General features: G+C 33.6%; 1 protein-coding gene and 1 non-coding gene across 2 annotated transcripts in view; one reads left to right on the top strand and one right to left on the bottom strand.

Annotated features, from left to right (window-relative positions):
* LOC123709431 (fizzy-related protein homolog) overlaps window positions 1-26,772 on the top strand; it is a 65,152-nt gene extending 38,380 nt beyond the window's left edge. The window contains exons 3-10 of the mRNA XM_045660782.1: window positions 10,490-10,600; window positions 11,214-11,336; window positions 18,946-19,080; window positions 20,125-20,239; window positions 21,207-21,328; window positions 22,792-22,960; window positions 23,361-23,470; window positions 24,330-26,772. Of these exons, the coding sequence (XP_045516738.1) occupies window positions 10,490-10,600; window positions 11,214-11,336; window positions 18,946-19,080; window positions 20,125-20,239; window positions 21,207-21,328; window positions 22,792-22,960; window positions 23,361-23,470; window positions 24,330-24,506 (1,062 nt within the window). The 3' untranslated portion in view covers window positions 24,507-26,772. The remainder of the gene's footprint in view (window positions 1-10,489; window positions 10,601-11,213; window positions 11,337-18,945; window positions 19,081-20,124; window positions 20,240-21,206; window positions 21,329-22,791; window positions 22,961-23,360; window positions 23,471-24,329) is intronic.
* On the bottom strand, window positions 11,494-11,567 carry Trnai-aau. The gene has a single exon. It is a non-coding gene; the product is annotated as a tRNA-Ile (tRNA).
* Window positions 26,773-27,745: the final 973 nt, after the last annotated feature.

The following is a 27,745-nucleotide window of genomic DNA, read 5'->3' as shown; positions in this document are numbered from 1 at the left end:
TGTATAAACATTAGGATTCATCACAGTTTTCCCAACTTATTTTGTTTTTGTTATTACAATTAGATTTATGGACATTTGCTAAAAATGGTTTAATTTAAAGTATAATTTTGTACATTTTTTAGATTAAAACTTTTTGTATAAGTATTATAAAAATAAAAAAAATAAAACCTTCTGGTTCCTGAGCGACTCTTAATATCCGATGAGCCGGGGGAAACGGGACCCTGGTTTATAAAAAAAGTATAGGAAACTTTTCACACAATTTGTATGACAGTAATGTTAAACTATTCATGAAATTCTAGATATGTTTAGGTACCACCCACTGTATTACCAATGCACTGGCTATTGAATACAAATTTCGGCATTGTTTGAATGCATCGACGGTGAATATTTCGGACGAGTCACATGAATTTTAAAATTAGATCTACCTCACACTGTGAATTTAATTTGGCTCAAGTATACGACAGTTCCGAAAATAGCATCGCTGATTTCCATTTGAGGCATAATATTATTCGCTATGAGTTTGAGTTGTTACGATTAGGTCCTGATATCCGGATGTATTAATTACGAAGATTATTAATAATTAAATAATTTTCGAACTAATGATTCAACTAACAGTATTCCCACATATAACGCGGAGATTCTGTTTTATTTCTGTTGTGTGTAATTTATAATGTTTTGTCCCGTCATAATTATTTTAATTATTATTATTTTTATTACTAATTTTTCGTACCTTTTGATTGCATCTGCATTTGTTTCAATTGTGTTGTTATAAACTTATATAATAACTTTATTTAATATTTGTTCCCAGTTTTTGAATACTAAATACTGCTACATCGCCTTATATTGGTTGATATTTCTGATTTAGGTTGTGCTATTTTAGAAGTAATTAGTAACAAAAATTAGTATTTTTTCACTTAATATAAATTTCGATTTCACAAATTGGCTTCTCCGCAAACTTTCTATTTTATACCGTTATGTTCGACTCATTAGGACTATTTAAGATAAACTGGTGCGCCTGCTTTGAAATCATGAGCAAAAGTATTGATTAGAACGCATGAGAAATGCGCAGGCGACAGGTATAATCTATGCAAGTCCTTGAACGGATAACTCAAAAGTCTAGACACTTTGCTATTTACAAATTTTGCGCCTTTGCATTTTAATGATGCGCGCGATTTTAATTTCTAAGGTTCATTGGTACTGTTGATTCTTTTTATTGCCTCGGGAACGATGCCGTGATCAAAATTATCAACGCTTGTAGTGCGTACCGTGACGTAGTGTTGTGCAAAAACATGGCAATGCCCAAAATCGACTTAAAATGCAAATCTCATCCGTAAAAAGCGAAAATATTTAATCCGATTGATATACGCTGTGATTAATTGTTGCGATTCCTATGAGAAATGGATTTTATTCACCAAAAGAAATTGATTTCGATTAATTCGGTTCCGGAACGTTTTTGCAAAAGTGCTGCGAAGCACGTCAACTTAATAATAGGACTTGTAATAGGATTTCGTGCAAAAACTAACCTAATATCGCCAAGTAAAGATGTAATCTCGCCAATTATAAAGAAGGCTACAATTATGAATATTATCGTTTAAAACTCGATGAGCGTTATTTAAAATCAGTAGATACAAATAGTATTCACTAATTTGCGTGGCCATTAAACACTTTTTTATCATTTGCCAAGACCAGCTTAGGTCATTGGCAGGGGATGAATCGTAGTTTTGCGTCTTGTTTCTACGAATGCATTTCTCATTTTATTTTTTATCGGCTGTTCGAAATCGATTTCTTTATAGTTGTTTTTGAGAGTACTGCCTGCTGCCGAATGTTTTTACAATCCAGATCTCGTCTTAGATTGTCTCCTGTATTGGTGCCCAGTCACGCTTCGAAATCATTGTCTGGCTTATAATTTCAAAGACATCTTGGACCTCGATCTATATATCTTGTTAATTATATTTTTTATCACCTGCCAGTTTGTCTTCTATACCTTTGTGACCTCGTTCACTGGAAGTCGTTTACAGCAGTTTTTTTGGCACAGGAGAGTGATTGTTATTTAGAACGTGCTAATCATAGCACATGTGCCGCTAATATTATCTGATACACTGTATTGTGTTACCAAATACGATATGCCATACGCCATATCTATTATTGATAATAGATCCTTTTCGGGCGTATTGCAAGGCCTTGACGTGTACCTAGGTCTTATATCTAAGACATGAAAGGCGTTCGTTTGCCTCTATTGTTATTCGAAAATGAAAATAAAAAATTGTTTATAAAAACTTTCGGATTGTATTTAATAATACCGATACATGAACGTCTATTATTGAACACCCACATCTTCAATGCAATATGAAATATTGTAATTTGTTAAGGCTTTCAAAGTCTAGACAATGAATTGCAAGTTGAAATATAATTTTTACTGATCCATATAATTCAATTGTATCAAATGTAACTATGTGTTTATAAATAATTTTTACACGTGATTAGTGACCAAATGCGAGTTTAAAGAAATCTGTTACATAGATATGTAGACGTAAAATTGCTACTTTGAGTTATCAGTTGCTTCTAGATTAAAGAACGTGATAAGAGGTTCATCTTCAAACAGGTCTAAGAGCAGAGCTCAGACAAGTCAGGTCGCAAGTTAATTGTAAAATTCAATTTGCTTAGAATAACATAGTTTGTCGGCAAAAAGACTTCTGTGTCATCAGCCGACAAGGCATGGGAAGTGCTCAATCGTGTCCAGTTAGTGTTTGCTCAAACAACATCTACCAATTCGTAAAACTTCGCAAGAGGCACCTATCTACTTAATTCTTTGCTGAGTACACAAATTATTTGCTCAGCATTCCGCCATCGAGGCCCGATAGGGTTTACGTGTATTTGCACAGTTAAGTCAATTAGTAAACTCAGACTCGACAGGACTATTGAATTGTCCCTTATTGGATCTCCTTCTTTGATTAAGCCTTTTGAAATTATGCTATCAATGCCAGCTATTATTCACAGTTTGTATTTAATGCAAAGAGCAGTGAACGACTTCGGAATTGTTGCAATTGATTTCAGATTGCATTGACTTTAATTAAATTAAACTCTTAAATTGATGCACTGAGATGAGGGTGGTTTCCGATTTAGAGCAGATAAAAAATCTTGTTTTGTATGGATTGTGAGTGACATTCGAATGTAATCTATGTGTGTTTTACTGATAGTTTTTTATATACAAGAAATGTATGTGTTTATTGATAGAATATTCTGCGTATGTCTCGGTTTCGGTCGTGTGATAAATGCTATCTTCTCAAGGTTTTCTAAAGTTGGAAATTTCAATTAGTTCCTTGTTTTGAAATTTGTATTCCTCTCACTTGATAAGGGGTCTGAGATTATGCAGTAGCATTTTTTATAGCGCATCTAACGTGACCTGTTTACAGAACTGTTAGGTCATAGTATTCATTTATAGTACCAATCAATCTCTTATCTTAAATCTAGTCACTACTTTGTGGATTTCTTGCTTTTTATGCGTCTGCTGTCTGAGGTTAATAAACTTTGACTCTGATTGGTCATTCATCTTACACCATTGTGGTTTTGGTGATATTAAAATTTTCTTTTACCTTTTCTGCCGTCGTGTGATTAGCATAATTCGTACATTGCAGTCGTGACAGTATTTATTTGAGAATAAAGTTTTTTAGAACGCTAGCAAGTTTAACGTACTCGGGATAGTTTAGAATGCGAAATGGAAATTCATTTTAATTTATTCTGTCTGTCGGCGGATTTATCGACAGCAAGAACTATTAAACGGTTACAAGATTGGCATCGGAGACTCAACTATTCTATTTCTGTAAAATATTATCGATTTCTGAAGATGCAATATGTGCGATCCAATATAATATATTTGAAAGAGTGAATTTCAATCGCTGCTACAGGTTTCCTATTGATTTACAGTGTCTAATTTAGTGTTTTGTGATCTTTAGTAATCCGGGGTAATGGGACAGGAAAATTTGTCATTATTTTTATACGTCTTCTGTGACTGACAAGTGGTTGGGTCTTTAGACATGCCGGTTATATAGCTATGTAAAAAATATTACAAGTATTACACCACAATATTACAGGATATTGCATCAATGTTACTGAATCTATAATAATAGCATTGTGAGATCTATTGTGTGGGACTTTTTGTCTATTTACAACAAATAGAGCTTTTGTGCCTAGAGGAAATAGTCAATTGGTGTATCGTCACCGCAACCACAGATCGCACTTAAAATTTGTTACGCCGCAATTTTGTGGAATAATTACAATTGGATCGTGGCTTATGTTGGCGTTGTCGTGAGCAACCTTAATTACTATTCAGACTTTGACAATAAATTGTATTAAAAAAGCCAAGTGGACCATTTGAATTGTAAAAAGTATTATTTTGTTTAAAGCATATCTCATACTTTATAGCTTAATCAGAGCTAACAAATCCGAAGAATTTAACATTGAGAAAATCCTCATTTTGAATTCGGGTTGAAATGGCTAGTTACGTTCCCACGGTAATAAAAGTCTTCGTCATTTGACTGCAGTTTTTGTCGGCATCTCTTAAACTTAAATGTGTTTTAATATGGAATACTAGATAAGTAACGGCAGCAATTATCTTTATCGCGTTGTGGTTGTTAAAATTGTTACGGAAATTATTGTGAGCAAAAAGTGTAATCAAATTGGCATTAGGACACTAAATTGTTTATAATTTTGCTAACAAAGTAACTGTTTGCTCTGGTACACGAAATAATTTACTGAATTTGATGTGTTAGAATTTAGGGTTATGGGGGAATAATGGGGAATGGGGGTTTAAAGTTTTGAAACAGAGCGTGAGTAACGTTTCCTATTCCTGAAATCGTGGGTTCACCGCAGGCTGTGGATTCAACTATTTTATTACCCGATATATGACAAGACACTTCCTTTTGCTAGTGACCGTGGAATCGACTCCCGGTGGGATTCATCCCTGAGAGAATACTACCTCCAATTCTCCCAACCCCTCAAAGGCCTAAAAACTAATAATGGGTGTCCATGGTGTGCGATGATTTCCTGTTTCTAGAATAGGCTCGATTGCCCCCTATACAAAAAAAATGTGTTTAAGAGATCAACATACATACATTGTTGCAGCTCAAGATTATATCAGAAATGTCTTTATCCGTTTAAGCGCAACAATTACTTTTTAAATTTATATAGCAGACGTCGAACAAATTTTTATATACAACGCCAAATCATCGCAGATCTTTTCACGTATTACATAGATAACATCAGTTGGACTGAACAACATATTTTCGTGCAAAAAATCATAACTGACACGTGTTATCGTTGTAAATATCGCGCATACAAACCAGTTGCAATTACTACAGGCTAATTTCTTACGTAACATAAAAATATGCATTCGACCAGTTCAGTAAGTCGATGACTTTGGGCGGAGCGTTCATAAATTAAAACACTCTGAATGCACTTTCAATCTCGACTCGCTCTTCATAGATGAAATTCACTTTCTAGTTCGTATATATCGTAAGAGAAATGGACAGTAAAGACTTTTAACACTTCGTCTGGGGACGGGATAAAAGGATTTGTGTATAAGAAGCTTCGGAGGGGTGTGAGGAATGTTTACAGTGGTGAGCCCAAAATTAAAATATATTAAAAATGTAAATCGCTAGAATGTTGATAGTTTCAATACAATTGTGTCGGACGGAATTGTTTATCACTGGATGATGGGCGGTTTTCTTTCTTAGTTCTTGTTCTGTTCTGTTCCGGCAAACTTTTCTTTTGTAATAAGCTCGATTTCTTTTTTTATATGTTACGTCTAATATATTGTTAAATACATGATGTGTTACCATGGATACCATTTTATTTACATGTAACGTTTTAGTCAGCTGTGTTATATCTTTTCGTGGGCTTGAAAATGAATACGTCAAAAAGCATTCGATTGCAAAGGATTGAAATATCAAATGTGTACGTTGATGACAAAGGGATATGCTTTGGTCCGTTAAAACGGTGTAGGATAATATAGTACTACAATAAAAACGTTTCCTTTATCAATGATATTTATTGTGTGTGCGCTTGAACCATGTTTGTTTCGTGTTATGTCCGATGTGGGTGTCGCCCTGGAATCCCGAATCCTCCTAAATTTGAATAATACGGTTTATTAATGTTACCGCGCTTTATAAACACGTAGTTTAAATAAAGATTTTTTTTTATGTCCGATAATCTTTAAACCTATCATAATTAATTACAAATTGAAATGATTTTAAGCAGTTTAGATCTCGTCTTCCTATAACGTGGGTCCGGCTCTACCGCGTTATACGGGGTTTACTGTTTATAAATTCGTAATTATTCCGCATCATGACCTTATATTGTCTTTCAACATCACCCACGCTCGTAAATTCTATGGCTCATATTAATCCGAAATGGTACAATCCCACGAGTGTGTATCTAGATTAGGAAACTCAGGTTAATGGCCATAAAACCGCAGGTACACGAAATGTGCAGTTTTTGCACTGTCTAAGCGGAATATTAAGCGTGCTTTGAGTTAGGTCGTACTTACGCCAGACTGTGCTCTCCGGTTCAATGATACTTTATTTCTCAAAGAATTACATTCATTTAGTGAGGAATTTTAGAGTACGTTTGTAATGTTAGGATATTATTTAAAAATATATATTTATACTTTGTTTTAATAAAGAGAACTAATTACGGGTTTAAACTCAAGTAGTTTTTGCAATGTATGTGGCGCTGATGTTTCTAATAAATGATATGATTTGCGGCTTGGATTTGTTTTTTTTAAATAGGCATGTGGGTGATTGGTCTTCTGTGCCTAACTGTGTTCAGAGGTCTAAGCCATGCCGGTTTCCTCGGGATGTTTTTCCCTCACTGTTAGAGCGAATGTTAAAAGCGTACATAGGCAGAATGTCCAGTACGCAGTGGGGGTTCGAACCACTTCGGGAATAAGAGCAGTTGACCCTGCTTATTTTATTTAAATTATATAGTAGTTTGTATCTTTTTCATCGTAGGCATGAGTGCTGAAGATCGTGTTTGTATTAAAATGCCCTATGTCGTTTCGTTGACTAAAATACCAAATTACTGCCTTGAATATATTGATTTCTTTGAACTTCTCTGTCCGTGATAAAAAAGACACTGTAGGCGAACCTGTCAAGGACGCGTTCGGCGTTACGCTTCAGGTATTATACACGTTTTACCCATTCGTGCCTCTGAAGCCCTAATTATAATGTGATCTTAAATGATAAAGTTTTAATTAGATTTTTGGTTCTATATAAAATATCGATGATAAGTTTCTTGGCTTGTCTCGGGTCTGTAACTTTCAAAATGTGTATGCATTCAGTTTTTGGCTTTTCGATGCGTACATTCAAACATAAACACACAACACATTTAACAATTATTACCTACTAATACAAAAAGATCTATATAATTCAACTGTACGTGTGTATGTCACTGAACTCCTCTTAAACGGCTGGACCGATTTGAATGAATTTTTATGTATGCGTTTGATTGGGGCCCTATTTAGATACCTAAATCAGCCTTGCAGATGGAGCTGCATTAGGTAGTTTCATACTTTGTTTAATATCCTAATCGCTTGAAATATCACGCAGGACAACGTCTTTCGGGTCCGCCAGTATTCAGTATAAAAGAGAAATAACAAAGTCATTCTATCCAATAAAGGATACCAGAATTTTTTATAATTTTTTGTAACATTAGATATTATTTGCTGGTAATTTGTAATATAATTTGAAGGTGTACGATACATCACGGAGTTACGTAAATAGTTTGCCTTGTATCTTATGAAGTAGGGGTGTGAAATAGTAAAAGCTAAAATAAGTCAGGGATTGACGACTGTTTTAAATAGTGTATACATATAAAACATCAGTTCATATTGTTTACGTCTACATTCTGTATTTTATATAGTTTACGTTATATAGTTCAAACTTCAAATTGAGCGGTGGTACCGGAAGCGAACCCAAATGCTCCCAAGGATGCCATATCAGTGTTATTGAGAGAACCATATCGATAATCTCATACAACAAAATTGGTATCACTGGAGTACCTGCGTGGATGAGTTAATCGTTATCGCTATTGGGATTTACAGAGCATGACATACTCAGCTTGGATGGGCGTAATTTATCTTTATTGCCATGGTTACGATGTTTTTGAAGTGAAACTCCTTTATCGGCATTGGAAAAAAATTACCGTCACATTTTTCCGTTACACGCCATCTTTTTCTAACCACGGTTAATTCGAAGAGATTCGAAGCCATTAATAACAAAAATATATAATAACGATAACAATGATAGTTATAATTATATTACAATTAATGAAATAATCTTAGTAGTAATAAGGTAAAATGAAATAATTGTATTATTTGTATTCATGTCTATGATAATAAAAGCCTTTTGTTAAACTTTACCTAATTTAACTTTATTTAACCAATTTCTGTAAAGTTGCATATGCTAGATCATTTTTCGAACAATAAGAAGTTTCACTTCTTACGTGTGTTACGTACACTACACGCACACATTTTTTATTTATTTTTTCAGACGTGTTTACCATTGAGATTATTTTTTGTCCACGTTTTAGGTCAAATATAAACTTATCCCGTTACATACTGAATCAGTGTAATTACACTATTTTAAATAAAATAAAAATCCTTTAATTTCTTACTAAAATTAACGATATCATTAAAAAAGGGTCTGTGTTGATTTCTGTATCTATTTCATAATCATTTGTCAATCTTATATGCAATGATCAGCCTCCCGTGCCTGATTATATTATATAAGATATATTGAATTATAAATTACACTTGTAGTATTGAAGTTAAAATGTAGTATTTTCTAAGTATGTTTAGAACCGTCAGTTATGACCTTGTTTCGTCAGTGGCAGTGAGCCATACAAATAGCCAAGAGCTTTTCAAACTCAATTTGTCAAAACTTTTTGCACTATTAGCCTTTTCGTAATCACCAGAGGGGGTCATTTGTCTTTTTATTCTGTACTTTATGAATTAAATATATTTAACACTAATACCCGAGCTTTTGTTATTTTTAATTAATTGCGATGGGACCGGATTCTGTGAAATGATTATCCTACAGTGTCAGCAAGGTTGATTTGGAGTTCTATAGGTATTGTTCCCAGTATTTATATACAATACACCAGTTATGTATAGGAACCGAATTTATAGAAACACTACATATATATATGTATAGAAGCGTTATTACCGCCTTCATTCATAACAATTAAATTATTTCGTCTCTTTCGGTCTAACTTTGTTTTTCGTTGGTTTTGACGTAAAAACTTCTCTTGTGAGGGTAAGCCGCTGTTTTCGTAACGCGTTACGCGCTAGTCTGTCTAGCTTCCCTTTCTTTCACGCATGCAGCAGCGATAGGTAGGCTCCAGCTCTCTCACTCTAACCCGTAGCGCTAGTCGTATTTAGTACTAGCCTACAACTATCACCGTTTTTGAAGGTAATCCTCGGAACATGACTGATTTAAATAGTTCAACTTAAATTAGTTTCAGTAATCACTTCTGTCGGGCGTCCCGAGACGCACACATTTTTTTTAAATAAATCACAAGTCGAAGAGTAGACACAATCACAGTGATTCTGAGAAATAATTCAATAGTCTATATGTACTGTAACGTGAATAGTGTTGAGGTTTTTATAAATTATAAATATTATCCTTTATGGCATACAGTTAATTATTTTAATTCTGTACAAAAAAAGCTTTTAAATTCACTATCGTAATTGATTTATACTTTATTTTTGCTCGTCTGCCTTTGATTGACTTGCCAATAAAACGGCACGCTTTTTGCATACATTTATCCTGATAGTAATAATTTTCTTGTTTAATTATCAATTCTAGAACATGTTGCTATAAAACTTATCGTAAAAATTTTAATGAAATTTGTTTTTTTTCGATTAGCGATGTCTGGTTTAAGAGAAATGTTGTCATGTGCTATATTTTATGCACGGATTTCATTCCCGTTGAAATGTTTGAAAATTGACGCGTAAATGTCTCCGAGTAACGGGGTTTCCATCATGACCATGAATGTTGCCATGTTGAACATTTTATAAACGTCATTTAGTAATGACGTAGGTAAAGTAGTTTACAGCTAATAACTTTAAAGAAAAACGTTTATAAAAAGCTCTGTTGTCCTAGTGGCTTCAGCGTTCACCTTCACCTGTCATAGGTAGGCTGTGCACCAATGGACCTTCTGTCTATGTCCGATTAATGTTCGCTCAAACGGTGAAGGAAAACAGTGAGATAATTGGCTTGCCTTAGATCCTTAAAGTCAACGGCCTGTGTCAAGCAAAAGGTTGATCACCTACTTGCCTGCCTACACCTATTAGATTGACAAATGATTGTGAAACAGAAATCTAAGGCCCATACCTAAAAAGTTTGTAGCGCTACTGATTTTTTTTATTCTCTAAAAATCTCTGTAGCTTAAGGATTTTCAATATTAATTTATCTTCTTCTTTTAATTTCAGGAGAATATAGACCCATCTCCATACAGCCTTTCGCCGGTGTCTGCAAAATCACAGAAGCTACTTCGGTCTCCACGGAAAGCGACTAGAAAAATCTCTCGAATACCTTTTAAAGTAAGTTTTTATTAGCAGATTAGCGTTTGCTTATGAATTATACACACACACATGTCGTGCATAGCTATTGTAAAATAATTGTTTTCGGTGTCGAAAGTCTGATGAGAATCAGTCAAACTAAAAATAACTTTATTCATATAGGTAAACAAGTACAGTTATGAACGTCAGAAAAGAAGTTAAATTGATTCTAAGGGTCACTAACATAAGAGCCTTACCTCAACAGCAGGTTAAAAAATTCTACTATTAGCCTATTTTAAGAAGTACACAAATCTGCTCTATAACGCGTTTCCGTACAACGCGATTTCCATCTCTCATATAGCGCGAAGATATCTCTTGTTATATTGTACTGTAAATTTTGTAATTATTTGTCAAGTCCATTATTAATTTTGCGTACCTTTGCGCCTGTTTCAATGGCGTGTTTCTAGTTTTTGAATAGTTCCTAGTTACGAGAATACTCCTACAACGCGATTTCTTATAACGCGGTCCGGGTCTATGACGTTGAGGTAGGAAGTTAGAAAATCTTATTAAGGGAAATGTTTAACAATATAATGCTTTCTATCGTCAATTACGGCTGGCTTAGTTTATCAATATACTATAAGTCTGTTCTTTTCAGGTACTAGATGCTCCAGATCTTCAAGATGACTTCTACCTTAACCTGGTGGACTGGTCAGGCCAGAATGTTCTCAGCGTCGGCTTGGGCAGCTGCGTCTATCTTTGGAGTGCATGTACTAGTCAAGTAAGTCTATTTTCAACATTAAATAACTCGAAAGTTAAAAAAGAAAATGAAGGTAGTTTTAGACCCGCTTACACTTTATTTTCAATTGCATTACATTAATCACTTTTTTGAGCACTACAAAAGTTTTGCATCAATGTTTAAAAATAAAAAATGTCATTGGCCCATGAGGGGATCGAACCCGCGACCTTCGCGTTATTAGCACGACGCTCTAACCAACTGAGCTAATGGGCCGACGCAAGCAGTTTCGAAATTGTCAACCTGTTGAAGCAAACTAGAACTTTACATTAACGCATTCGTTTAATATACATATATATCTTGCTTGAAAGAATTGCTTTCACTAAATGCAGTATTCCCCGTATAACGTGGTAAACCCGGGCCGCGTTATAGGAAATCGCGTTGTTGGATTACAGCACAATATATAATTCTTTACAAATTTCACACTACAGAAATCTCTGTGTTGTAGGAATACCTCGTTAAATGGGGGAGGGAAATCGCGTGTTAGGAGTATTGTACATTTCTCTACTTTTTGTTGAGATTTAGCCTCATTTCGTTTTTTTATAAATAACCAGTCGTTTGAAAATAATAATGGACGGTAACGCATAGGAAAATCTAGCTAGTCGAAATTACAATAAATCTAATGTGAATAATTTAGAATATTTTACTATGGAAGCGTGGAATATTTAGCATTTATAAAAAGCTATAAAATTCGTCTAGTTGGAGACTAGAGCCGTGCATGTGTTTTTTGTTAGGATTATGCGGTCTCGAGGCAACTCTGTATTTATTTGGTTCCGTAAGTTATCTTTTAATTTGCACTTTTTGAGCACAAAATGGCGTTAATAGGAGGATGAGTGAGGATCCCCCTTTTGCCCAATCTAAATCATGAAAATTACCTTCCAATATATTATGTTTAATCAGAATTACTGATGTTAGTTAGTAATCTAAAAAACAAAGTGTTATGCATTATCTCAAGACGTCAACAATAGGATAGAGGGACAGTCATAACTTAAAATCAAATCTTGATATGATAATACTAATTATAAACAATATTAGTGGCAATTAGTGACCAATGTTTGGATCAAAAAATTTAAAACAAATCTCGGCTGAAAGTCGCCTTTCATGAATCTATCTATTGGAATGCCTTTTGACATAAACAATTGCAGCCACTTAACTCCCGTCCAATAGAATATATCTAATACTGTTTTGGGTAAACTATTATTCCATGGTCTGCAGCAGATGTGAATTCAAGAGATTAGATTTAAATTAAAGTGATCCCCAAAAACTAGTCGGTGCAATGATAATGCAGGACAAAGCCCTCTCAAACATGAGACTCGTTTTTTGCCACAATCGTGTTTTACAATCTGTTATGTAATTTCGACTCCGGCGCATAGTATTAATTTAATTAGTGTTATTTATAATAACTTGTTGGTTTAGTGCCAAATTGCTTTCTGTATATTTCTAAGACTTCAAAAATATCAGGTATTAATTATGTATGTTCTGGAATTTATTAATATATATTCTTTGATGTTTTCCAACTTAGGAAATCGTCAAAATTTCATCTGAATCGGTTCAGGAAGCCGTGTTTGAATTGCCTTATAAGATTGATGAGATTATTAGAGCAGTGTTGGCCTAGTGGCTTCAGCGTGCGACTTTCATCCCTGAGTTCGAAGGATCGATTCCCGGACCAATGGACTTTCTGTCTATGTGCGAGTTTAACATTGATGAAGGACACATCGTGAGGAAACCGGCTTGCCTTACACCCAATAAAGTCGACTACGAGTGTCAGGCACAGAAGGCTGATCATCTATTAGACAGACAAATTATCATGTAAAAGCTACAGAAATCGGATTAAAATTATATTTTTTTTATTGCTGCCTTATATTTTAAATATAGTAGAAAGTTTATTTATTACTAATTTAATATTTTTATTCCTCAGAGATATAAAATATCTCCGTTATTTAATAAAATAAATATTGATGTGTGCGTGCGTTTGGAGACACGTGACGTCAGATAGGTCAGACTGTCAAAAAACTTGCAAGGTTAATAATATTATGAGAATTTCCTGTGCCAACCTGCATTCCTGATTAGGGGCAATGACCACGCCATATCACGGCCTGAGTCTATGCATTTCGACCTCAGTTCAAATGCTAATAATAAATCCTTTAGTTATTTAAATAGACCAAGTGATACTTTGTGCTTTGTGTGTATTTGTGTGCCTTTTCAATGATTTGTCGTCATATTATGTAGAGTTAGGCGTGCATCTCTGAACCATGAGGTCTTTGAATCACGGTGGGCACCAATGGAATGTTCCTTTCATAAGTCCAATTAACACTTGTGATAGGTTAGATAGGAATCGTGGTGAAACTGGAATGCGTTAGATTTATTTATTTCGTAATATGGCTTGTATACAACAAAAACAAATATACAAATGATATAGCCAAAGATGGAATGCATAATATATATAAATTATAAAGGGTTCGAAACTATATCTAATTCACCTACTTGTCTATGTATATATATCAAACACATTTATACAGACGTCTGTGACCAAGACTTAGAGGTAACGGCAATGAATTTTTAAATCTGTAGTTTATTGTAGTCACTAGACTACCTGGAAAATCAAGCAGCTGCGTGTCGGAAACAAAATTGTTAAATTTAATTTCAAAATTATTTATTCATTTAGGTAACACAATGTACAGATACCGGCAAACTTCTTGAGTATTAAACAAGGGAGTGGGGGAAAGTTTGCGCATCGTACGAGCAAACGTCAACTGATTTACCAATCACGCGATCGACACGTCACTCTCCCGCCGCCCCACTCCGAGTGATACCTAAAAATAGCTTCTGCGCAGCCAAGGACATTTGTTCAAGATGTTTGCCGGTATCTGTACACTTATGAACGTCAATACAGACATATATATTAAATGCTTCTAATTGTATATTTAGTGCTCAAATCAAGGGCATAAAACGGAGGAGTAGAACTGGTAATAAACTCTCCGCCACTCTTTTTAATCGCAAAGTTTTTTGCTTTATAAAATGTTTGTAAGGCGCTGCAACCATTACACCATGTTTCACATGAATTTTTTAGGTAATCAATAATAATAAGTTTGTAACTTGATGATATCAAAGTAATACAATAATTCTATTATGTTTCCCAATGATTTCACACCAAACTAATGTAAAAAATATTAATTGTAACTTTAAGCTTTCGTTGTAAATTTGAATACTTTCGGCAATTTTGTCAGTCTGGTTTTTAATAAAATTAGCTATACATAATATATACACTTAGCTACTCCTATATATAGTATTATGTACGAAAAATATTCTCTTAATATAAAGAAATTCTTACGTAATAGTATTACTGAGTTTTGAGATTACATCTTCCTTACTGGAAATCATGTTCCATGTGACGTATAAATCATATCCTGCTGATTCTAAGCTATTTAATTGGCTTAGATGTTGCGCGTATAACATGATAGCATTATAACTTATGCATCGATATAAATATTCATTTTAGTCTAGGAGTGGATTTTTGCCTTCCGTACTATAAAAGTCAAATCATTATTTTTAAATTAGGCCTATTAAAAAAGGCACATTTGAATGTTAAAATATGTTGCCCCTTCCAAAAGTTGCAAATGGAGAATAATGACCAAGAATATTTTTACAATATTTAGTATACATTGATTGATAATTATATGTGAATATACTAAACCACTACTATACTAAATTAGGTGAATGGTGGTATAAAAAGCAATGTAGCAGATGACTGAATTATTATGTTGATACAGGATGCTCAGATAGTATCAAATATTGCTGTAGATTTTATATTATCCTTTATTACTTTATTTTTACTTTTATTATTACTCAAAAACTAATTGTAATTGTAATTGTAGTTGCGGTTTTCACCAATATCTAGAATGATTCATGAAGTTTTAGGTATATTATTTCGCCCGTGCTAAAAGAAAAAGATCGCTGTTTCTTGTAGAAAAAATAATTACAAATCTCTTTGTATTCGTTTTTACAGAGTTTGACAGAAAGAGACGAAAAAACCGCATACTGTCATTATATAGCAGATAGAAGGATTAGTATTTCTAATATATATTTTTTTAAATATATAAATCAATCTTTCGTCGAACGTAATTATCTGAACTCAAATAAATCCATCAGATTATAATCTTGTTGAAGTGATTCGAAGTCGCTTTGAATAAAATTTATACGATCGCAAATGTCGTTATTTATGACTAATTATTTTGTTTAGATTTTTCAATTTAATACATTTTACCACAAGCAGGAGTTTTGAGACAAGACAAGGCATATATTCTTAAAGCATTTAACATAGTTTTGTATATATAACGAAACTTTATTTATTTATTTCGTACTCCTACAGCTAATCTTTATACATATATTTCTACTGTATGTGTGTGTCACTGAACTCCTCTTAAACGGCTGTACCGATTTGAATTAATTTTGTATGCGTTTGAGTGGCGCCCTGGATGGTTTACAAAATCAGCCTGGCAGTTAGCGCTGCAGTCGGTACTTTGATACTTTGTTTAATATCCAAATCGCTTGAAATATCATGCAGGACAATGTCAGTCCGCTAGTATACATTATATATAACAAAAAACAATTGTAGTAAATATACCGATATAAATGTATAAAAACGTTTAAACATTTCCGAATCTTAGAAAGGAAAATATAAATAAATACATCTAAGTAATACCTAATTCGGTTGTATTGTGTGGTGGTGTGAGAATGAGGGTGTGTGTGGGGTGTGCTCATGATGCAGGTTAATGTGTTCTAAGCATTATTATGCTGGTTGGAGATGATAATAACAATTTTTTTGCTATCACACTGTAGCGAATTGTATAATAGAACACACACAATTGCATTTTGTTTACTGATAACTTTTCAATACCAAGAGATGTCTCGTTTCAAATCAAATAATAAAATCGACACCATACCATGCACAAAAAAAAATGTTAATAAACTATAAATAACTGGCTCCTACGCTTTGAAGTTCAGCGGCCTGCATCTAACTACCCACAGTAAACTCGTCCACCTCCACACGTATCAGCAGGAATGGGCTACCGAACAGGGTCTATAAGTTATGGTCTAGGCTCTGCATTGAATAAAGCTTTACATATGCTATAAGTTTTAATCAGTCGGCATGTTTTGTCTATTTGATCTATTTTCTAAATGGCAGGACAAAAGTCGCGTCTACGCGAATTAGTGGGGCTTGTTGGTTAATATTTTTTTAGTATCGATTAATAAGCGATTCGATACAGTTTATTATTGATTTTTTACTATTTACATACAATACTGTAGTATACGCATAGTGTACTGTACGTATTTTGAATACGTAGATAAACCCAAGTACGTACCAGTAGGCTGAGACAGTAGTGTAGCATTTGACCGTACAGGAGAGGCACACGACTTCAGTAATGCAAAAATGTATTACATAAAAAAGCAGGAAGCCTACTGGCTTCTCTCATCCCTAAGGTCGTAGGTTCAGTCCCCGGCTGTGCACATAGTTTCTATGTGCAGTAACACTTTATCACGATCACCGTACGATCTAAAAATCTACATGTGTCAGAGAGAATGCAATAAAAATTATCATAGAAGCGAGTATCGAAAGATTAAGCCCCATTTCGGGTTGGAGCGCCACGGATTTGTTATTATTACATCAAAAGTCGTATTTTAACTGAAATAAGTATGCCTAAAAAGTCAGTAGCGCTACATCCTATTTAGGTCTCGCCCTCAGATTTCGGCATCGGTTTCATGATCGTTTGTTAATCTAATAGGCGAGTAGGTTATCAGCCTCCTGTGCCTGACACAGGTGACTTTATGGGTCTAAGGCAAGACGGTTCCCTCACGATGTTTTCCTTCAATGTTCGAGCGAATGTTAAATTCGCACATAGAAACAAACTCGCACGCTGTAGCCACTAACTAGGCCAACACTGCTCATACTGCTGTACTAGGCCAAATAAGCCTAGATACCAATAGAATGTCTAACTTGTAGACGGGTAACGGTATATGATAGAAATAAAAGAAATTACGCGAAGAGACGATATCTGAGCTATACCTGTACTAATTAGGTATTTTGTTAATAATAGTTTGTTTACTGTCTAGACATAACAGTTTGAACTGCAAACGGCAACGCAAATCTGGTTTTTATATTTATTGGACTAGAGAAACGCAGCGTCGCTGACACATTGTTTTAAGATCGACCCACGCGTCGCGTTGGGCTTTGGCTAAATACCTAGGGATGCTTGAATTTTTTTTCTTCGTAAATACCTAACAAATGATTTTTGTATAAGCTTGTCTGGAACTCAGTGTTGCTATCATCAATGTTGTGTTTATTTATATCGTATCTATATAGAAACGATGTCTGTACTTTTGCAAAAAAAATGCAGTCTGTTAATGTGATAACGTAATAATATATTTTATTAATGTGATATTTCATCACTGCAAATAATATAAGAATTGACTAGGTATCGTAATGTAGGTACTTAACTTCTATCAAAATTCCTCTTAAGACAAATTTGCACGTCATGTGTGGCAGAATATGAGCACTTTAGATTGTACAACAATGAAATTTTTGTATATGCTTGCAAATATTATTATTATTCAACATGTTGTTAAAATTGACAAAAAATGACTTTCGCGTTTAATATTCAAATATAAAGTCGTATTTTATTTTAGAATCAGAAATATTGATATTGAAAAATTATGTATTAAATTGTGAGCAATTTGAATAATCTGTTAGACAGTTTATAAATAGTGGTATTTTTCTATCTCTTCGTGTTTGTTATGTTTGCTTTTGTTATGTATTAGTGTGACGAGCGTTGGTAAGCTTTTATAAATAAATAAATACATTACAATGATATATGACTATAATTTCTATAATATATCGTTTATGTGCGATTTTTGTTTTAAAATAAGTGTAGTTTTGCCATTTTGTTTGATGATTTGCTATTTAAAAAGGGTACCGAGAGTTGTTTACGCCAGCTTTTTCTCTCGGAGTCCCACCCACCCTCTGTCTTCTTTGACGATGAGTAGGGATGTCTACTGATACAAATTCAATGACGTGGTTTAAGGGATTACTGTACCTTATATTCCATATTAAATATATTTTATTTATTTCAATTTTATCAATGATGAGATTATGACTGTTAAGACACCTAATGACGGGTATTATAAGTAATTAAAACTAGTTGGCATATTGACTTAAATCGTCTTAAAAAAATAGGAATGTATATAGTATTATTATATATCAAGAGCGACTACTGAGGTCGTAGGTTCGATCAAATGGACTTTCTTTCTATATGCGCATTTAACATTCACTCGAACGGTGAAGGAAAACGTACAGAAATCTTAGGACCAGACCTAAAAAATAGGTCGGCGTTGTAGCGCCGCTGATTTTTCAAATATATAATACTACTTACAATAATTTTATTAATTCACGTGAGGATGACACGTTTAAAAAAACTCCTTTAGATTATATAAACCAGAATTGCTTTGCTCACGACACACAGATCACGATTGCTGAAAGGCACTGGAAACGGTGCGTTTAACCTGATTCGTTTATATTAATGATTATGTAACCTTCCAGGTAACTCGACTTTGCGATTACTCGTCAGATGGCAACACCGTAACATCTGTGGCGTGGAGCGAGCGAGGCCACCACGTGGCCGTTGGCACACAGAAAGGTCACATTAGTGTATGGGATGTGGCTGTCAATAAAGAGGTAGGCTTACATAACATTCTCAAGCCTTTTTCTAACCAGTACCATAAGCAGCAGGAGTGTTTCCAGGCACTCTGCCAGTCAGAGAACCGGCTGAGCGATTCCCATCAAAACCATCTCATGTAGTTCCAAAATGAATGGAAGAAAGGGGTTGCTCAATAATGTTAATACATAGGTGACAGGAGACAGGCAAACCCTCCTCTTCCAGCTCCCAATATGATCCCTGGTGATGGCTGTGTCTTGTGCCTTGTCTAAAAATACATGTCACATACATTCTGAAGGGTGATAAAGTAGAATCAATGTTATGTATATATACAAAAACTATAACATTTATATTATAATACTACAGACAGATAACTGTTTAATTATTAGTCGATATTCAGAATATTTTTATTAATGTTGTTCAAAAATAAAATAAAATTATTCAGGTCAAGTTTACTGCAAGTTGGCAAATAAAAATCACATTTTAAATAATAGAAGCAACAAGTGAGCAACTTAATTTTTTATTTAAAATTGTTTCAACAAGTAAATCTTTTTATGAGTTTCTGAGGTGTTCATATACAGCCACTTAGCAAAACAGGTGTGATATAATTAATATAGTTTTATTGCATTCGATCAAAATTCAAAACTAGATTGGAACCAGTTTTGCGTAAACATAGACAATGCAATGCGACGTTTACTGGTATTATTAAATTATGTAGTTCAGTGAACTTGTCAAAATGTTACGTCAATAAATTCAGGTTGTTAATATGACGAGCTGATTGCCAGTAAATTATTTCTCTTATTTGTATCATCGTGGTCTAATGTTGTGGTTAGCCCTGGATGATGTAATGATTGTTAGTACACGATTCAATATACCTTCCTGAATAAAAATAACGAGTGAATCTCTGCACTAAATCGGGAATGTAACTGACATTGAAGAAAGAGGAAAGCCCATCGTCATGCTTCATATGATGCAATAATTTTAGAAAAACTTCGTTCTTCATAATGATCTTTGAAAAACGCTCTTCGTACAAAAGTTCGACAAATTATACGCTTTGTTTTCAGGTATCAAATCTTCAAGGTCACGTGGCTCGAGTGGGCGCTTTGGCTTGGAACGGCGACACGTTGAGTTCCGGCTCTCGGGACCGACATATCAGACAGCGGGACACACGGGCACCTAGTGAGTATACCCACCAGCTGTTCCCAGGTTTCACACGCGTTGATTTGTTCAACAAGACATATGTTTAATTTCCAACAGTTTCAGCTTTATGATTGCTTAAATCTAATATATCAGATATCATGGCAATGCGAACCTAATTATTCCATAGTTATATTGATATGATTTCGGTTTGGTAAAGAAAAAATTAGATACCTTTTATATTTATTATTAATGTAATTCTAAATACGCCATCATTGCTTATGCGTAAGAAATATGTTTACATGTTATTTCGTGTAAATTTTCCTAAATGTACCGTTATCTTTAAGTTAATTATTTCTATATTTATATGCGGTTACATATGACCTGAAGACTTCGTTGTACATTAAGCAACTATTGAATATTTGGTCCTTATCACTCTAACGATTGCAATTACAGTAATTCCTTCTATAACGCGGAGATTTCTCAAGTTATATTTCTGTACTATGAAATGTATGATCAAGTCCATAATTAGTTTTACGTACCTTTGTAACTTTCAATTCTGTTGTTATACAATTGAACTAAATGACTTTTATAATTGGTGTTCCCAGTTTTTAAATTGTCAAAAAAATGGATTTATAAGAATATTTCTTGTATTTACTATAACGCAGTCAATATAATATTCATAATAAGTTTGTCTTAATAACTGTGTATAAAATGTATTTTTGCACTTCTTGCCTATCTTACGTAATACTTTTTTTCTCTTTACTCACAGTGGTTGTCTGGAAGAGATCGCTCGAAAGCGATAAGGCCGCCAGTTGCTTTTGATTTAATTATGTTCAATTTTTTTTATATTGTAATGTAACGAAGTGTTAGTAAATAATAAATAAATAATAATAATAATCATTCTCAACTAATTAAGATTATAGTACGATAATTTACATGCGAAGAGTTACATTAGTTATTTATATAATTAGTTGACATTTATTCACGGGTTTGTCTTTTTTTTCAGATGCAACATCATCACGTATACTACAAGGGCATAGACAAGAGGTGTGTGGATTGAAGTGGTCCCCTGATGGACAGTTGCTCGCTTCTGGTGGCAACGACAACAAACTCTTTGTATGGTCTATGGTAAGTTTTATTATCTGTTAGAAATAACTTTGCCCGCGAAAAGATAATTATTTGGCCCATATTTTAGTCACTGAAACTGAACTGTCGTACCAAACCATTTTTTCTCTCATCTTAAACTAAAATTAAAACTATAATAGATTTAACAGTCCAGTCGTGGTCGTCGTTCGTGCTTTTCCCTTTAGACAATTACTCAATTAATTAATTTTAAGTCCTTTTATTCATAGTCAGCTGGAGTGAATTGTTAAAAGGAGACGATTCGTTTCCCGGGATGACAATTTCTCCCACTTAATTTTTTTGTTTGTGCGATAATGTGGTTTTGCGGTGTACAAAATGTATGACGGCTTGCGGTGTGAGCTGATAAACGCTTCCTATCTCACATTTTGTGTGAATTTGTTAGGAAATATTTGATATAGAAAACACTGTGCGCTCATCGTGTTGATAAAGTTTTTCTTTAGTGTTGTATTGATATATTTATAATATTGCTTCTCGACTAAAATGCTATACGTAGCGTCATCTAGTGATAGTGTTTGTAGTAACATTTTACTTATTTTCTGTTTTAGCCAAACTAACAATGTATGGCGTGTTTAAATGATAATCTAATCTATTAATTCGCCTCATAAAAGCATCCCATTCCAACAATTGAAAATAAAAAAATCTGTTTCCCTTATATAGATTTTTTTAAGACCAATGCCTACGGGTATTGCTAATGAATAATACGAGTTATGTAACCTAACATTAGTTAAGTTGTATATATTTTAGTTAATATATTAGAAGCGCAAACCAAATGTTAGCAATCATTGTAGCCAATAAATTGTAATGTCAGTTTAGTAATAAATACTTTAGTATATCTCACACTAATAAATTGTAACATAACAAAGTCAAAGTCAAAAATCATTTATTCATATAGGTAACACAATGTACACTTATGAACGTCAGAAAATGAAATATACATTAAATGCTTCTAATTTCACATTTACTACCAGTTCTCAAATCCAGGGCGTAGAACGAAAGAGAACTAAATAAAAGTTTTTTTTGTATTACACAACGTTTGCAAGGAGCTGCAACCATCACACCATGATCCACATGATATCTTAAGAAATAAATAATAATAATAAAAAAAACTAAGAATTGTCTGAGATTGTCAAAGATCCTCTATCAGCAGGAGGCATGCTGAAATAGGAGCACGCACATAACTTAACTAGACTAAACTAGGTCGACTACAGTCATTATCTTTATAGGTAACATAAGTGTCACTTACATTTAAGTATATATATATAATAGTATAAGTCAAGTTTTTTGTCAGTCTTGCGTCGCAACCCGCAATTTTGAGTTAGTTATAAGCTCATGTTTTAAAGGATTAAAACCGGTTGACATCCAGCTTTAACGTAAGAGTTTCATTTAGATGAACCTCTCCCCAACAACCGCCACCAAACTTAACTCACGCAAATCATTTATTATTCCAGCATTCCCCATCGCCTGTACAAACATATTCGGCCCACGTAGCAGCGGTGAAGGCGATCGCCTGGTCTCCGCACCAGCACGGCCTTTTGGCCTCAGGCGGAGGAACGGCAGATCGCTGCATACGTTTCTGGAATACGCTGACTTCTCAGCCCATGCAGTGCGTCGATACCGGTAGGTATTTTTGTTTAACAAATTTGTTTTATATATAATAAAATATTTTTAATTTTATAAATATTAAAATATTCTTTTGTTTTCAAATGAAGTCTAATAAAAATTAAATTAAGAAATTTAAAAATGTAAAAGATAGCAACTGACCATCAACACTAGCAAATTAAAAAAAATGTCCCACATCTAAAACAATGATGGCCTGGTGTATTGAACTTCTCTCAACCCTGGGATCGTGTCCACAGAAGGCTGATCTATTTTTAAAAAAATAACACGAAAAGGTCATGAGGCCAAGACCAAGGCCACGTTGGCCACAAACTGTTTTGTTTTAATGGAACGTCGTCAAACATAATTATTTCATCATTATCCTAACCAAAACAGTAATTTTTATTTAATGTAATTCCAGGCTCCCAAGTATGCAACCTTGCATGGTCTAAACATTCAAGCGAGTTGGTCTCAACTCACGGATATTCGCAGAACCAAATACTTGTATGGAAATATCCTTCGCTAACGCAGGTAAATAATAATAATATAAGAATTATAATATAGTTTATGTATTGTGTATATATATAGGGCAACATTTATTTTATTTTTCTTCGTATATTTAAAATCTCGGTTAATAACTTATATGTAAAAATGTGAGAAAAGGTCCAAGTGAAGTTCTTGAAGTGATAATTATGGGAGGGTAAACCGCTTCGTTACGTAACGCGTTACGGCGCCAGTCTGTCTACCTTCAATTTCTCTCACGCATACGGCAGCCTGAAGCAGGTCCTCCTTCAAGTTCACTTTATTATTAACTATTTATATATATTGCAAAATTATTACAAATATTCTAAAGATATTTAAAGTTAAATTGTAACCTTTTCAATAAACGTTTCAATAACCACAAATCGATCACGAACAGTATAAAAATATGAATGGCTTTAAAAATAAAACTATTTTCTCATATAGAAAAAGTATTTATAATTTAAAACTAGTAACATTCTAGTTTGTCATAGTGATATCCCCTGGCAAACATTTTTTTAATATTACATGATATGAATACAAGTCTTTTAGTTGAAATTATAGAGTACACAAAGGTAATAAAAACAAAATTATTAAGTGGTATATATTATTATTATACTACTACCTAAGTTTAAGGTCTTCTACTATTTATGAGTATTATTTATTATTAGCCTTAAATTATTTCTCGATCCACTAATATCTCGTTATCCTATGTGCTATGTGCTACTTGCACCCAAAATTTTTTTTATGTCATCATCCCATCGAGCGTAAGGTCTGCCTCTGTACCGTTTGCCTCTCCATGAAGTTACTGTTTCATCTGTTAATGAGTATTGTTTCATCTTATTTAATGATAAATTCATTTAATTTCCAGGTCGCAAAGCTAACTGGTCACTCATATAGAGTGCTTTACCTGGCCTTGTCCCCGGATGGTGAGGCGATCGTGACCGGCGCAGGAGACGAAACACTCAGATTCTGGAATGTTTTCTCCAAAACACCTTCACATAAAGAAAATAAGAGCGTTTTAAACCTCTACACGGCTCTTAGATAAGTGTTGCCAGATTCACACATTATATTGGGAAATTTTGGTGGTAGATTGTGGTCTTTAGGTTATATAGAATTGGTGTGTGTGGTTGGTTTTCGTATGTGTGGTGTAAAACTCGGAAAGTTTTTTCATTTATATATTTTAATAAAGTACAGAGACATTATCATCATATATATATATCATACACATTTAACATAGTGTGTGCAAGTATAAAAGTGTTCTTTAAATAGTGTTGCCATTCCGCATAGACAATTTGCCAAATTATTTTGGATTGTGATCATGTTTTAGATGTATTTAGTTGTAAAACTTTTATATTGTTTATTTAAGAAGACTATAGCGCTCTCTCTTTCTGAAGTATACTTAGATAGAGATAGCGACAAGTTGTCTTCAAAAAATGTTTAAAGAAATTCTTTGGAATATGTATACAATAATTTGTGTATTTCATATTTAATGTTTGTATAAATTGGATGGATGTGCGCTAAATAATAATGTAATGGTACAGAAATATATATAATTTGAATTAATAAAAATTATTAATACAATAATATACTTACCATAAATATATTATTGTATTAATCCCACAAGAAAAGAGCGTACTAATTCTTAAAGGGCCGGCAACCCACTCGCGTGTCCTCTGACATTGAGTATCCATGGGCGGCGGTATCACTTAAAATCAGGTGAGCCTCCTGCCTGTTTGCCCCCGCTGTTCTAAAAAAAAATATACAATAAATTCGCAATCAACTTTAGAGTTACCAGTTCTGTATTTTTGTCGGTTTATTTCTGTCTCTTTCATATTTTGAGGAGAAAAGAATTCTTATTTAGCACACATCAAAGTTTAGTAAATGTTTACACACATTTGGGTAGTTTGTATATAATGAGTTTTGTATCTATATATCGTTTTGAATATTTTTTAAATTACGGTTTTGACAATTTAGCTTCAATATTAAAATTACATAATCATTTGCAAAAATATACAATCATTGTGAAAGCCCTTGTTTTGTCTTTATTGAGTTCGATAATTAATGAACTGGACAAAATATAGGGTTTGTAGTAAATTTATGAAATCTAGTTTAAATTAATTTGTTTACTGTAATAAAACACCGATTAGTCTTAGTACATAATAAGTACCTGTAAATAATTTAAAAATTTAAATCACTTGCGCATAATTAAGTTAGTTTTAAGGTTCGAAAGGTACCTCTAATGATCTCAACAAATTCTGGCAAATTTAACTATATAACAAATTAATTTAACTGCGTATTTATTTGGTAATTAGGCTTATATTAGGATCTGCTCTAGGTGGGAAGAAGATTTTTTGTCTCTTTCAAGTAAATTTTTTTACAAAATTTTGATCCAGGACACGAATGTCAAATTGCTGCCACGAATAAAGGAATCCATGAAATAGAAGCTATTTGACATTCCTATATCCTCTCAAATAGACTGTCAGTTGCCAATGTGTCTTGACAATTGTCACCGTGTCAATTGTCAAGTTGAAGAGAACACCAAAAAGGCCACATTTCATTAAAAAATAAAAGTATGTGGCCTTTTTGCCAAACATCTAACAATAGGTATCGTTAAAGTTCACTACGTACGTAGTTTTTGTATATATGAAGAGACGTTTATCCACCGGTTTTCCCGCCAAGAGCAACATCGAGGTACCCCAAGGTTTTGGTTGTTTTTTTTCCTACTAGATGAGTAGTCTGATTGGATTTGTGCAATTTAGATTAAGCGCGGTTGCATGCGTCGTTTTTAATGTATTGAGAACGCCATTGCAACCGCATTTGTAGTGGTATGGTCGAAACCAAATATTAAAATTGTGAGTTTTGGTGTACAACACTTTTGGAGTCATTTTTGTCAATTTTTGCCCGGAGTCGATATAGTTCGTAGCTTTTTATGTTATGTTATAGTCTCGACTATGAATATAACCTTTACTTGTTGTTGTATTTGTCTCACTATCTACTTCTACCTTTGGACTATTCATATTTCCCGCTAAGACTATTGTAAACTCAAATGTCAATACTTCTATTTCTGTCAAATTGACATTGAAGTTTGACACTCGAGGCATAAAATCTTTTCGTTTAACGACCGCAATTAAAAAATAACAAATTAATATGTGCACGCTTGTATTTATGTAAATGAATGACGGTTAGTCCCGTTCATAGAGATATATTTATAGAAGAAAATAATATATTCATGCACTAAGATAGACTGATATAGATAATTAACAATGTAAGTATATGTAATCTGTATTCTAGATTAAATTGTGTGATTTAGAAAAAAATATCTTTTATTTCCTAACCAGTGAGTTATTTCCCGCCCTTGTTTTATATATTATTTCAAGATGGAGCAAAGTTTTCAAATTATATTTTAATTTTATTTAAATTTATCACTTTGCAGTAGATCTTCATACGAGTATTTTCTTTCGTTTGACAGTGGAACAATACATAAATTTATAATGGACAACGGTTCGTTAAGTTTTTGTTTTCAATTAAACTACCAATATCAGTACGAGTATTGCAGATCCTTTTAACTTATAATTAACTAGCTGCCCCCGCGAAATTCGTTTCTCCTTAATGTGGTTTTAGTTAGCCTTAATACCGTGACACGAAATAATAATTTCACTGTATTATTGTCACTATCGAATTTGCACGAACACGTGGTTGGCTATGCTAACACCAAAAATTAAAAAGTAGAAATAATTAAAAAAACTGTATTTCGTTTACTACAAAATAAATTTAATTTATACTTTATCCTCAATAACACGTGGTAATCATGATATTGAATTGTAGCTTATATGACACGTTTGTCGGTTTACCATAGCAGTGCCATCTATTGATTACTTACTCAATCCAGTCGAAAAGTATCGACATCTGTTAGAATCTTTTGCAGTTAACAGATAACTGTGACTGTCAATTAATTATAGACAAATAATTTGCAATAAAATAAAATTGCGACTATAATTAAAGATCTAAGCTATCCTATCTCTTAAGTTGGACCAGACTGCTCACGGTGTGCAAATTTAAAATCGGTTCAGTAGTTTAGGAGTCCATCGCGGACAAACATCGTGACCGGAGATTTATATATTAAGAAGATAATGGCACCACAGCCATCTGTAGCCTTCGATTGCATCTGTATCAATTATAATACGGGTTGCAGACCAAGAGCTAAGCTAAGTTAGTTTAGCTTAGCTCGCATAGCTGACGCAGTTTTCCATACTTGTGTGCAGACCGCAAACTATGCGAACTAAG

This window comes from Pieris brassicae, chromosome 1 (genome assembly GCF_905147105.1).
Source record: "Pieris brassicae chromosome 1, ilPieBrab1.1, whole genome shotgun sequence".
Taxonomy (NCBI): Eukaryota; Metazoa; Arthropoda; class Insecta; order Lepidoptera; family Pieridae; genus Pieris; species Pieris brassicae.
This window is presented reverse-complemented; position numbering and strand designations above follow the sequence as displayed.